At 34.4% G+C, this 14,000-nt stretch overlaps 2 protein-coding genes and 4 non-coding genes across 7 annotated transcripts in view; 5 read left to right on the top strand and 1 right to left on the bottom strand.

The window, feature by feature from the left end:
* Nucleotides 1-1,217: 1,217 nt before the first annotated feature.
* On the top strand, nt 1,218-8,599 carry LOC110110443 (60S ribosomal protein L17). The gene is made up of 6 exons (XM_020841931.2): nt 1,218-1,304; nt 1,393-1,429; nt 1,543-1,583; nt 7,285-7,618; nt 7,704-7,771; nt 8,321-8,599. Exons 1-6 carry the CDS (start codon nt 1,302-1,304, stop codon nt 8,390-8,392), a joined length of 555 nt encoding a protein of 184 aa, XP_020697590.1. The 5' UTR covers nt 1,218-1,301; the 3' UTR covers nt 8,393-8,599.
* LOC114579493 lies at nt 3,483-3,611 on the top strand. Its single transcript, XR_003700520.1, has one exon. It is a non-coding gene; the product is annotated as a small nucleolar RNA snoR74 (small nucleolar RNA).
* Nucleotides 5,280-5,408, top strand: LOC114579495. Its single transcript, XR_003700522.1, has one exon. It is a non-coding gene; the product is annotated as a small nucleolar RNA snoR74 (small nucleolar RNA).
* LOC114579494 lies at nt 5,721-5,849 on the top strand. The gene has a single exon (XR_003700521.1). It is a non-coding gene; the product is annotated as a small nucleolar RNA snoR74 (small nucleolar RNA).
* On the top strand, nt 6,495-6,623 carry LOC114579492. The gene has a single exon (XR_003700519.1). It is a non-coding gene; the product is annotated as a small nucleolar RNA snoR74 (small nucleolar RNA).
* Nucleotides 8,600-10,541: 1,942 nt separating the features above from the next.
* The window catches only part of LOC110110482 (small ribosomal subunit biogenesis GTPase RsgA 1, mitochondrial), a 9,841-nt gene continuing 6,382 nt past the window's right edge, over nt 10,542-14,000 (bottom strand). Inside the window, exons 2-5 of one of the 2 annotated variants that reach the window (XM_020841979.2) lie at nt 12,915-13,121; nt 12,456-12,650; nt 11,536-11,729; nt 10,542-10,829 (exon numbers count right to left, since the gene is read on the bottom strand). In XM_020841979.2, the coding sequence (XP_020697638.1) occupies nt 10,682-10,829; nt 11,536-11,729; nt 12,456-12,650; nt 12,915-13,121 (744 nt within the window). In that variant the 3' untranslated portion in view covers nt 10,542-10,681. The remainder of the gene's footprint in view (nt 10,830-11,535; nt 11,730-12,455; nt 12,651-12,914; nt 13,122-14,000) is intronic. The other variant, XR_003700515.1, reaches the window with a different exon arrangement.

Genomic DNA, 14,000 nt, shown 5'->3' with positions numbered 1-14,000 from the left:
TCGGTCCTCGGGTTCGCCCTAAGCTCAGGTAGACGGGATCTGGACCGTTGATTTCTTGATCAACGGTCATGATCCCGTTGATCCGTGGTCTGGAGTGACCGCGGGACCAGATCTTACGGTTCCACCATCCGTCCGGCTAGATCTGGGACGTCCGTTCCATACAGCGTCGGATCGGACGATGTCCGTTCTTTGCCGACGTGGATTAAGACCTGCACGGACTTCGGCGCAATCATTGCCAATGATTGCGCTGCCGTGCAATCATTGGCAAGATTGCAAAGACGGTTGAGCCTCGCCCGCGGTGCCACGTGGCGATCCGAGGGTCCCGCCGCATTTTTTTAATTTAAAAATTGATTTTAAATTCATTTTTAAACCAAATTTCTTCCACCAAAAATTCATTTTTGCTCTGTTTTTTATGCACAGTACCTCGTTTTGATTGTATTTTTATTCCCTACAAGCAACACTAAGACCAACCTAGATTTAGGGTTCGAGGCTACTACACTCGGTCTCGTAGTATGCCTTAAATAGTATGTAGGTCCCTTCCTTTCAGAGACTATAAATCCTAGTTATCTGTGTCACATGATGACGCCACCTTCATCATTCTCTCACGCATGTAATTTATTTGCCTGATTTTTTTTTCTCCAGTTTCTCTTTAGTGCCTTAGAACCTCTGAATGCTGATATGATCCACGCATGTTGATTCAGCCATTCAGACCTTTCTTCCTTTTGGATATGACTTCCTAGTTTACACCCCTGTGCCAATCCCACTTTTGGGAAGGATGATGTATGATCCTTAATCGAGAGTTTTCTCAGGCTTCGGCCTGGGATGTAATTAACCACAGGGGCTTGCGCCCGTGGGAAACTCGGTCCCACATCTACTAAACCCCATTCGAACTGTTGTATCGGATGGGGGAAAACCCTTGACTAGGTCGTGTATATTACTACTCATCGAGGTGTGTTGGCGACAGCCTCTATCCTCAATGGTTAGTCGTATGCACGATCCAATCTGCCCTTCCGTCGACCTGTTCGTGTTGAGTGTAGAGGCCTATAATCTTTTTGTCCTACGGAATAGTGCGGTCGTACCCTCTGCGTTCGTACCCCATGAGCGGTGCTCTTTCGGAGGTCCACAGGTGTCTGACGACCACGGTGGGGATCAAATCCTTGGCTAATTGGGAGGGAAAACAATTCAAAATATGATAAGAATGATTCAAGAATATATGGCCCCGTCCGCCAGTGGAGAGGAAGAAAAGAGTAGGCTGCGGCGCCCATCCTTCCGCTCGACGGAGATATATACAGCCAGCCATCATGGTTGAATTCGCTTCTCTCGTTTCATCCTTCCCTTTACCGGCCAATTTTTGCTAACTATTCGTCCAATCTTTTTTATTTTATCGAGCAGGTGAAGTACTCGAGAGAACCGTCCAACCCTACCAAGTGTAAGCATTTATCTCTATCATTGGTTGTGAATTGTGGATCTATGCATCGTTCTCTTCGGTTGTTTTCTTTATTCGTGGAACGATGTGACCTGATTTGAGGTTCTTTTTTGCAGCTACGAAGGCGATGGGGCGGGACCTCAGGGTTCATTTCAAGGTGCGTTTAGAAATATTTGTATAACCAATCTATTTTCTTTAGTGATTTTGCGGTGTTTCGATTTTTTAATTCTATATTTTAGACTGCAGGGGTTGTTTTTTTTATGAAAGAGGGTATTTTTTTGGGTAAATTACCTTGATTTTACGTTGATTCATTGCGCTGAAATGTGATCCAGAAAGTTGAACTAGCTCAGGATTTTGTGTCCTGGGTACTAGTCATACTTTTGATAAGTATCCTATCTGAGAGATAGTATAATGCTAGGGGATAGCATTGTTAAATTTGTTAGCTGAAATAAGCAGATGAAGGAAAAAAATAAGGTTCACTGCGAGAAATCCATGTTTTTGGAATTGATAGAAAAGAATGCAATGATCATTTTCATCATGTGAAAAAAAGAAGAATGATTTGAAAGAAAAGTTATTTGAAGCATTCATTTTCGTGAAAGTTATTTTCTCAGATTAAAACTCATTTGAGAGTAGCTTCAAATTTCATTGAATGTTATGGCATCACTTCATTCCTTAAAATTAGAAGCCTTAATTGAGTTACAAAAGAAATGAAGGCAAACTAAACCACCTAAGCTTCCGTGAAACACTTTCCTTGGTAGTTAGTTTTTTCAATCATTCTGCAAGCACAGGACTAACAATAGAAATCAAACAAACGGATAAATCATTTTTAAAAAACTATTTTAAATACATATAGAAGAAAAAGGGAATGTGGTTCTAGTAGAAGGAAGACAAAAAATGCTGCATGCCTTCAATTTTACAAGGTGACAGTAGAGATGTTTTGAAAACCAAACCTAAAAGTACTTGGTAGGAAGGGATGTTGCCTCTCTCTTAAAAAAAGCTCCCTTAAAAAATTGAATAAAGTGAAAGTAAGAAATTTTGAAAAGACCTCAAAGTAAAGAAGAGACTCCATTGTGTTTCATGGAAAACACAAAACCATCACACATGCTTAAAAGACCATCATTGCGTCTTGATTCTTTGAAAATATTAATGAAGGAAAAATTGGTGCTTTTCATGTTCGCCATTGGATATAGCATGTTATGTATTGCACTCGTGCACCTTGCGTCACTAATAGCATAGAGCGTGCCACTTCGTGCTTTGGGCATTGTGTTCAATTTTCTTTAGTAGCAGTATATTTCTTTTCAATGTTCATCACCATCAATTATTTTACATTGGCTTGTGAAAATCAATGGGAAATTGGAAGGTCCTTTTTTTATGAAATGATTATGTATTGTGTTCCATTTAATTGGATTCCTAAAGAGGAAATTAAGGAGTCTCCTGTCCTTGCAATTTGGCCTCTTTTAGTGAATGTTTGGTTGCAATCATTTTTGAAAATGTAATATAAAAATAAATGCATTGTATTTTTATTGCCCAGAAATTTTTGGTTGGATGCAAATTAAATGTAGTAGAAGTTTTTTATTCTTTTTTGGTTGGGTGTAAAATTTAGAGAGAAAATAAATAATTAGAGAGGGAGTGAGAGAGGCTATTCATGGCGTGAGAGATGCTATTCATTGCTAACTCTTTTACTTCAGAATATAAAAATAAATTAATATTAATGGCATATAACTCAATAAACAATGATTTATATCTTGGTTTACTTTTTTATCAGAAGATCAACATTATTTTTTTTAATATTTTGATGAATTATTGAAGTATAAGGCAAATCATTCCTATGGCGTATTACATTCATCTACTTCAATTTATATGCAGATTATTTTACTGACTATGATTAGATTAATCGAATTGTTTTTATTTGTGCTTCTTAATGGTTTATCTTTGTTTACGCTTTTTAAATTGTATTTTAAAAAATATTTGGTTTTTATGAAGCAGGTTGATTAGCATCACTATGAAAAATTATTTATGCATTGATTTCTATCTGGCTACATTACTCAGCCTAAAGAGAAAAGCAGGGGTCTGGTGTTTCTATGGCCTGGCCTCTCGTAAACTTTAGGGAAACTAATTTCAATATTATTGGGTGAACCATTGCTAATAATCGATGGCATATGGTTCAGTAAATAATGATACACATTCTTGGCATTGTCTTTTTCATGAGATTAATGCAATATTTTTAATTTTTTATGATTTTTACTGAAGTATAAACCAAATCATTCATATGATGTGTTATGCTTGCCTACTCCAAATTCTATGTTGGTCAACATTCTAAACAATGATCAAGTTGTTTATATCTGTGCTTCTCAATGATCTATCATTATTTATACTTGTACGTTATATTGTAAAAGCAAATTCAGTTTCATTATGAAAAATTGCTATATGTTGAGTTCTATCTGGTTAGCTTTATTTAGCCTGAAAGAAAAGCAGGGGTCTTGTGTCTCTGTGGCTTAGCCTCTTGTGAATTTAAAAAGCTAATTTTATTGTTATTGGGTGAAACGTTGCTAATAATCAATGGCATATAGTTCAAATAGTGATGCATTCTTGGTGTAAGTTTTTTCATCATTAATTCGACATCACATTTTTAACTTTTCATGAATTATTGAAGTGTAAACCAAATTATTCATATGGTATAATGTTTTTATCTACTCTAAATTATATGCCGATCATTTTAATACAAACTTGTTTGGTTTAATGACTTTAGTCTAAACAATTGGAGTCATTTGACTCTTGAAGTGGGATCATTTGCAAATTGGTTTTGTCCTGATTATCATTCTAAAGCATGATTAAGTGCATTATTTTTGTTCTTCTCAATGTTGTGGCCGTGCTAATACTTTTACATTAGATGTGCAAACAAATTGGGTTTCTATGAAGTTTGGGGGTTCCATTTTCTTTTGAAATGAATATTGATTTCCATATTGGCTGGACCATTTCTTTTAATCAATTGTTTATGGTTCAACGAACAAAGATACATCATGATGGGGATATTATAAGTAGAATTCAAGTTGGATGGTTGAAGTGGAGGAATGCATCGAGCTTGTTGTGCAATCGAAAAATTATCCCTCAAATTTAAGGGAAAATTCTATAGGATGGTGGTGAGACCTGCAATGTTTTATGGTGTTGAATGTTGGCCATTAAAAGAGAAGCATAATACTAAGTTAAGTGTTGTAGAGATGAGGATGCTTAGGTGGATGAGTGGCTTTACCCTTAGGGATATGATATGAAATGAGCATATATGTGAAAAGGTTGGAGTAGCTCCAGTGGAAGATAAGATTAGAGAGAGTCGCCTTCAATGATTTAGTCACATAAATGGAGGCCTTCCGATGACCCGGTTAGGAAAGTTGAGGTATTATATTTGACTTATGTTAAGAAAGGTAGAGGTAGACCTAAAAAGACTTGGTTAGAAAATATTAGAAATGATCTTTCTTTATTAGATTTAAATGAGAATTTGACTTTTAATATGACACAATGGTGAAAAAGGATTCATGTAGCCAACCCCACGTAGTGGGACAAAGGCTTGATGTTGTTGTTGTTATTTTTAAACAAAGATATACATTCTTTACATAACTATTTATGATAATACCATGATCATATTTTAGATAAATTTTATTGAAATATAAAACGAATTATTCTTGGTGTATCATATTTATTAACTCCAAATCTGATTCCAAATAGTGATTAAATGGATGTTATTTGTTCTTCTCAATGTTGTCATTGCTAACTCTTTTACTTCAGAATAGAAAAATAAATTAAATTTATATGAAATTATTGTATTGATTTATATCAGAACAGATTTACGTAGTCTAAACAGAAAGCAGGAGTCTGGTGCGTTGTGATCTTGACTCTCGTAAACTTCTAGTGAAACTAATTTAATTGTTGTTGGATTAACCATTGCTATTTATTAATGGCATATAATTCAATAAACAATGATGCATATCTTGGTGTACTTTTTTATCAGAAGATCAACATCATTTTTTTAAATTTTTTGATGAATTATTGATGTATAAGGCAAATCATTCCTATGGTGTATTACATTCATCTACTTCAATTTCTATGCTGATCATTTTACTGACTATGAGTAGATTAATCGAATTGTTTTTATTTGTGCTTCTTAATTGTTTATCTTTGTTTACACTTTTTATATTGTATTTTAAGAAATATTTGGTTTCTATGAAGCAGGTTGATTAGCATCACTATGAAAAATTATTTATGCATTGATTTCTATCTGGCTACATTGCTCAACCTAAAGAGAAAAGCAGGGGTCTGGTGTTTCTGTGCCCTGGCCTCTCGTAAACTTTAGGGAAACTAATTTCAATATTATTGGGTGAACCATTGCTCATAATCAATGGCATATGGTTCAGTAAATAATGATACACATTCTTGGCATTGTTTATTTTTTTCATAAGATTAATGTAATATTTTTAAATTTTTATGATTTTTACTGAAGTATAAACCAAATCATTCATAGGATGTGTTATGCTTGCCTACTCCAAATTCTATGTTGATGAACATTCTAAACAATGATCAAGTTGTTTATATCTGCGCTTCTCAATGATCTATCATTATTTATATTTGTACGTTGTATTGTAAAAGCAAATTCAGTTTCTATGAAGCTAGTTGAGTAGTCATTATGAAAAATTACTTTATTTTGATTTCTATCTGGTTAGTATTACTTGGACTTTGTTTGGGACAGCTTTATTTTTGTTTCTTAAAGCAGCTTTTTAGCACACTAATTTTTATTTTTCTACTAAGAAGCTGGTTTAAAAAACAATAATTAGACTTGGCCTCTCTTAAACTTTGAGGAAACTAGTTGCATTGTTTTTGTGTGAACCATTGCTAATAATCAACGGCATATGATTCTGTAAATGATTCTTTTATTCGTGCTTCTCAGTGGCCTATCTTTGTGTATGCTTTTAAATTATATTATTAATAATGTTTTTTTTTATAAAACTGATCGAGTAGTTATATTATGAAAAATTATTATGTATTGATTTATATCTGGCTAGTTTTACGCAGCCTAAAGAGAAAAGCAGGGTTCTGGTGTCTTTATGACCTGTACTCTCGTATACTTTAGGGAAATAAATTTCATCGTTATTGGGTGAACCATTGCTAATTATCAATGGCATATGGTTCAGTAAACAATGATACACATTTTTGGCCTTGTTTTATCATAAGATTAACATAATATTTAAACTTTTTGATGAATTTATTTATCTATAAACTAAATCAAATGGTGCAGATCTATTCCATATTCCATGCCAATTATTTTGCTGACCCTCATTGCAAAACTGAATGATTTGTTTTTATTTGTGCTTCTAAATGGCTTCTTAACGCTTGTACTTTAAATGATATTATAGAAATAAATTAGGTTTATATGAAGCTGACAGAGCAATTCCATTGTAAAAAATGACTATTTATTTCTATTTGGCCAGATTTACTTTACCTAACTTGAAAAGCATGAGTATGGTGTCTCTATTATGACCTCTCATAATCTTGAATTTTTATTCTATGCGTGTCCGCACAGAATAATAGAACCGTCCGGTGTCCGCACAGAAAAGTAGCTCCATAAACTTTAGGGAAGCTACTTCCATATTATGGAGTGAATCTTTGTTCCCAGGATTCAGTAAACAGTGATGCAAATTCTTGATGTAGTTTTTTATCATAAGACCAATATCATGTTCTTAATTTTTAATAAATTAAGAATCGTCTTGTCATTATTGATATTTCTCCTGCCACTTACTATATTTTTCTCATTTGATATTTGCATATCTTCTTGATAAAGGGTTTCAGCACTAATTGATCTCCTGCTACAGAATACCAGGGAAACCGCCCACGCTCTCCGAAAACTGCCTCTAGCCAAAGCTAAGCGGTATCTGGAGGATGTGATTGCTCACAAGCAGGCAATACCATTCCGCAGGTATTGTGGCGGTGTAGGCCGTACTGCACAAGCCAAATCCCGCCATTCAAATGGACAGGGTCGCTGGCCAGTAAAATCTGCCAGGTTCATACTGGATTTGCTTAAAAATGCTGAGAGCAATGCTGATGTGAAAGGCCTGGATGTGGATGCTCTCTATATTTCTCACATTCAGGTGAACCAAGCACAAAAGCAGCGACGAAGAACTTACCGCGCTCACGGTCGAATCAACCGTATGTTCTGCCCCCTGTTTGGTGTTTGTTTTGGCTTCCTGGTCTTGGTATATGTAAATTAGCTTTTTGTGTTTTAATGTTGCAGCTTATATGTCATCTCCCTGCCACATTGAACTGATCTTGTCTGAGAAGGAAGAACCAGTCAAGAAAGAGGTAATTTTCCTACAGTCAAGAAAGTGTAAATGAGTCGGTGTTAGGAGTGTAAATGAGTCTAGTTGAGTATCGGTCTAATATGCTGAGCTCAAGATCAAGCTCCGCTCGCTTAAAAATTAATATTCTGCTTGGCTTGATTGCTCGAGCTAGTTTGAAAAACTTAAGCTTGGCTCAAATACTTCGTTTTAAATAAAAAATTCAGCTTTTTTAGAATTTTATTTTATTTTATAGAAAAATGATTTAAAAATGTTAAAATATATTATATAATTGTTAATTTAACTTAATTTTGAAATGTAGTTTAAGTTTATTGAGTGGCTCAATAAGCTTACGAGCCGATCCATATTGAGCTAAGGTCGAGCTTGTTTCATATACAGGCTTGAGTAAAGACTCAGAGCTCAAATTGATGGTTAGATAAGCTCAACCTGAGTTTGAGCTTGAGCTGGAGCCAGTTCAACTCACTTGCACCTATAATATGTTTATGTTTAGTTAATTGCTCCAGTTATTTTATTCAACACTCCTTTGATATAAATATGATCATGGTTGTGGCAGCCGGAGACCCAGATTGCAGCGAGAAAGCCAAAGAAAGGTGGTCAGGTGTTGCGCAGCGGCGCATCCTCTTGATCTGCACCTGCAACTCCTGCCTGAAATTGTGGAATTGCATTCGAAGATTTCGATCCTTCTTATTTCTTGTTAGTGCATCTATTTCTCTTTGTTATCTGCAGAACAAACAATTTTGTTTGCTGTGAAAAATGTTTTGCACTTTTACCCTTTTCAGTTACGTGGACTTTGATATCTTTGTTTATTTTATCAGTCAGGGATTATCTTACATTAGGGTTTCTCATTTAATTATCAAATTGTTTATTTTATATCATCTTTTTAATGTCAAGAATAATAGAAATTAATTTAAATATTTTTATTATTTTTTAAATTTAGTGAAAGCAATTCGTTTAGATTAACTATTTATGTTTAGTAGTTATATATTGTACATAAATTAACTATAGATTTTAAGATATGGCAAACAACCTTATTTTTAAATTAAAATAATATGTTAAAAAGGATTTAACGAAAAAAATCATTATTATTTTATATATGAAAAGGCAAATAAAATTATAATTGATTTATGCTTCTTAATAATTTCTGAAACGAAAACAATTATCAAATTACTAAACATATTAAATAAAAGATGTTATAATTAAAAATAATGTAAATTAAAATTGATATTATATACCTTTGATGAATGCAATTTTCTTTAACGAGAACTAAACGAAAAATGATTTCTTTTCATTAAAAGAAAAATTCTTATAAAAATATTTAACATCTCTATTTGACAAGAAGTTCCTCTTTTATTTAAAATTTTGGAGAAAGTGGAATGGTGGTGGCCAGGCGAGGGTGGTGCTAAATAGCTGGTGGTGGTGGTTGGAGGTGGGTGGAGGCCAGGAGGCGGTCATTAGCGGTTGGTGATAATCAAGTGAGTTTGCTTGTGATGTAAACTGTTCTCGATCAAAACTGTGAATTTGATTTATCTAAAAAATGAATTACAATGATTAGCGCTACATTTATTTAATATTGAATTCTTTTTCATCCAACTAAATATCAAAATTTCCGAAATACCTATATTTGGAATAGTTTACACCCTTAGGTGCAAAATTATTATTTTATTAAAAATTAATTATCATTTGAAGTTATATTTATTATTTTATAATTGATGTTCACGTGCTTAAAATGCTCAAGATAATGCTTTTGTATCACTAATATGTTTAGCAAATTCATGTGATCTTACAATTTTTAATCATTTAATTAAAATTTCTAAATATGTTCATTTTGTGCTTTTAGGATTAATTGGCTAATTAAATTACTATTTATTTAAGGAAAATAATTTATGGTTTTTATATCATCAAATACTTTTCAATTATTTGTCATTTATTTTACCAATTTCATTTGCTCCAAAAGTTTCTATTAAATTTGATAAATATGATTTTATATGATAATCATTAATTAATTGTATCAACGAGTTTGTTGATGAAAGGGTTTCTCCACAGTATTGGGGGGAGCTTCATTGAATCATAGGCAAAGATGAACAAATAAGAATGGAAGATATACTTGAACTTTCATTTTCATTTAAATTTACTTTCTAGCACCATTCTTCTGTAGGTTTTAAAATTTTGAGAGAGCTCCTATTTGAGATGAAATCCTATCTTAATGGCTTTAATAATGAAAAACCTTCACCCATTATGCCTTACTATTATGTATATAGATTGATTTAGGGGTGTCAATTTTGGGTCACGGGTCGGATTCGGATCGAACCCTTAACTGACCCGATACTATTCGGATCAACACGAACCGACCCGACCCGCAGACACGACAACATCGGGTTGGTATCAGCGGCGCGACAACGACGGGCCGATAGCTTCGTATATTGGGATGCGACACGGGGGGCAGGCGGGTCAACGGCGCAACACGATGGGCAGGCCGACGAGGAGATGACGCGCGAGTCGCGACCTGTGATTGGCCTCGGGCAGTTGCGATTAGCTGCGGCAACATGGACAGCAGTCAATGGGTTAATCCAGGTTATTCCCGGGTTTTCAGGTAAACCCTAAACCCGAACTCGAACCTATTTTTGAAATGGGTCGAAACCCTAACCCGAACCTGAAATTTCCGTGTCGGGTTCGGGTCGGGTTTTTAGGTCATGTCAAATATTGACACTTCTAGATTGATTACCTTTTTGCCATACTTTTTTATAAAATAAGGCATCATGATGTTCCAATCTCAGTTAAGTTTGAACAATATTAATAGGAAAACTGCCATTTCTCCAAAGTTGAGGAATGCTTATGACTGTACATTGAGATACAGAAAAACACTTCAACAAGGAAATTACAAAAGTGAGGACAGCCATCAACTCTTATGCCAATCTCACCTTGTTATTTCATCACATTCCTCATCAAGCTCCTCAAGTTCATCTAGTATTGACTGATTGAGACGCTTCCTTGATACCCGCCGGTGTTTCTTAGGCTCGAGTCGAGGTTCAGGTTGTATGATGCCCATCTCACCCATCTTGTACCTGCCAAAGAGATTTAGGCTTCGTTTAATTCTTACTCTCCTTTCGTAAAAGATAGTTTTAGAAACAATGGTTAAGAGAATAGAGTTTTCTAACATAGAAGCAAATATCAAAAGCTTCTCAAAACAGTATAAAAATGAAATTCTCTAAAAAAACATTTCTATAGAAGCGTCTCTTTCAAACAGGGACCAAAAATAATTTCTTCGTTTCTAAACAAAAAAAAAAGGAAAAATGAGGCCTTAGAGTCATCATACTTTCATTTCCATAGCAGCTGCTTCAAAAATCAAACATTAAAAGAAAGTGAAATCAACTATTAAGATTAAAAAGTTAGAAATATAGGAAGTTTTGCAATGGAAGCTCACTTTGCTGATTGTTATCAGATATGCGAGTTTATTACTGTGCCCAGCTAGTAAGAACTTTCAGAACATTTCAACATTCTAAATGGAAAACAAATGCAGCAGGAAACAAGGTGTTTCACTATATCAAGATTTTAGCCTTTCAGTCACTAATATGCTTTGAAGAAATTGAAAGAGAGGAAATGGAATTAAGAAAGATAAAAAAATCGAATTGAAATTAGTTTTAAATACTTGTTTGGATGAGGAATAGAGTGAAATTTATGCATTTACGGATAAATCAAATTAGCTATGAAGTACATTGGATCCAGCACAAAAAAAAAATTATGAAATAGCTATGTTCTCTGCCACAATACCTGACATCACCTTCCCTCTTCGTTCCAAATGTCCGGAGCTGGATTTGTTCTCTGATCTTGATTTCATCTAGTAATTGAAGGTAGTATGGATATCTTTCCCAATCTCCTTTCAGGACACATCCTGGTTCACCAACATGCAAGCAATCACTGAAAGAACAACTTGTAGGTTTACTAGCGCTCAGCATCTGCCTGATCTAAAACAGCAAAGAAGAAGATAATTGGCAAGGAGAAACTACTCACTACAGCAGCAATTCAAAGCACTATAGACTAAGGCTTTGTTTGGGACGATTTACTTACTACCGCTTAAAGCAGCATTTTAGTACAAAAATTTTAATTTATGTACTAAAATGCTACTTTAAGAAGCAGTAAGAAAGCCGTCCCAAACGAAGTCTAAAGCTTCATTTGAGACTGCTTTCTTATTGCTTCTTAAATCAGCTTTTTAGTACAAAAATTTCTTGAATTAAGAATTTATATAAAAGTTACTTTTGAAAACAATAAAGGCTTCATTTGGGACAATTTTCTTATTGCTTTTTTTAGTACAAAAATTTGTATGCTAGAAAATTACTTTAGAAAACAATAAGAAAATTGTCTCAAACGAAACCTAAGAGTCTATTTGGGATGACTTTTGCACAACTTTGCTTTCCAGGCAGTTGCTACAGTTATATTTTTTGCTGCTTCTAAAAATTTTGTGATAATAAACAACTTTATAGGATCATATTTGCTAGAGTGCGATACCTTTAAATTATTAATTTTTTCAAAGAGGAAAAAATCTATAATACCCACAATCATTTTAAAAAAATTTAGTTTTCAGATAATAATTTTACAACTACTTTATAAACAACTATCACTATCCCAAACAACCCTGGGAAAAAATAAGAAGCATAAAAGCCTATAATAGCAGGTTAATAACAAAGACAAACCTCTGGAAAAGTTTCAGCAAGTGTCTTTTTAGTTACTTTCAAAAGGCTAGGCTGGTTGAAGCCAGGAGTATCTGCAAGATAACCTCCTCCTGTGAGTGGAAGTAAGGAAACATGCCGAGTTGTGTGCCTTCCCCGGCCGCTTCTCTTCGACACTTCAGCAACTCTTTGGTCTCCAAGCCACTTAACACCTTCACTCTAAAATGGACGTGTTAAATGCATAATAAGTCCATATACCCAAAAAATCCCAATTCGATAAGAAAGAAGTTTTCATCTCAATGTTTCTATATAATTGAACAAGTGTGTTTGTAGATTTAAAAGATAGAAGAAATGATAATTTGCCTTCATTATCCTAATGGCTTAATGCTGGATAATATTTTTCAGACAGTCAAAATTTACTAAAAAAGAGATACAAATAGAAAGAAAATGAATGTTTAAGAGATAGTAGGTGCAGTTTCTTACATAAATATCACTAGTTTCCTCAGTATTTTGGTCACTTCTCAAAGAATTGATGAGGCTGGACTTGCCAACTCCACTTGGCCCAACAACAACTGTTGTTCTTCCTTTTAGGATATCTTCAAGAAAAGTCAGTCCAGATTTGCTTTCTACGCTGCAAAACAATGGATCGTAGCCCCATGTGCGAAGCCTATTGTTCCATGCCGATAATGTCTGCATTAGAACTTACCAATTTAAAATCTAAAGCCAAACAAATGAAAAGCAATTGACAGGTTTTTTCAACAAAAAAGAAGTTTCAGAAATACAGGTATTTGTAAAATTTGCAAAAACATTATCAGCAGGCCTGAAGTATAAGATGCATAATTCGAACATAGTAAGATGACAGATAAGAAAATTGATAGGCCGGTTCACCCTGAACCGGCCCAGGAGCCGGCTCATGTATATAGGAGGCGGAAAGGGGGGTCCGCCTCCTTTAATGCTGCCGCCCACTTAGAGAAATGGGGAGAGGGGGTTTTGAGAGGCTAGTTTGAGAGGGAAAATTTGAATGAGAGATGATTGAATTAGGAAATTAATTGTATTAATATGACGGTTTGTTTTAGGGTTAGTTTGTATGCATGATTTGAGTTTCTCTTGGAGTTCTTGGGTATTTTGGCTCTAGATTGTTTTGCTTAGAGATTTGGGAGAGAACTATCCTCCTCTCGAATTGAGGATCACTTGTATCTTGTTCTCGTATTTGTTTGGCTTTGATTCTCTCATTGCAATCCAACATTTTGGGGCTGATTTCGCCCAGATTTTGCATTATTCTCGCTGTTTTCACCAATTAGTGATAGGTTTGCTTGCGAACTCAAGTATTTCCTATCAAAAACATGCCAGTATCCGGTTAGAAAATCAAGCAGAAGAAGTATACAAGAAACCGCCATAAAACTGTATTAAGCCATAAATTGTAAAGAATTGCAATAAGTAAATAAGGTTTAAATGAGATTTGTTGGATAGTTTAAATTAAAGAAACTGGAACTAGGCAACTGATTGTAGCCCATTATAATGACTTAGCCACACATATGATTGCTGGGGTAATAAACTGACAGAAAAAAA

Source organism: Dendrobium catenatum, unplaced genomic scaffold, assembly GCF_001605985.2.
Source record: "Dendrobium catenatum unplaced genomic scaffold, ASM160598v2 fragScaff_scaffold_421, whole genome shotgun sequence".
NCBI lineage: Eukaryota > Viridiplantae > Streptophyta > Magnoliopsida > Asparagales > Orchidaceae > Dendrobium > Dendrobium catenatum.
This window is presented reverse-complemented; position numbering and strand designations above follow the sequence as displayed.

Coding starts and splice junctions, on each gene's coding strand:
- LOC110110443 (XM_020841931.2), top strand. Junction 1,430..1,542: donor ACCGTCCAACCCTACCAAGT/GTAAGCATTTAT, acceptor TCTTTTTTGCAG/CTACGAAGGCGATGGGGCGG. Junction 7,772..8,320: donor AAGAACCAGTCAAGAAAGAG/GTAATTTTCCTA, acceptor TGGTTGTGGCAG/CCGGAGACCCAGATTGCAGC.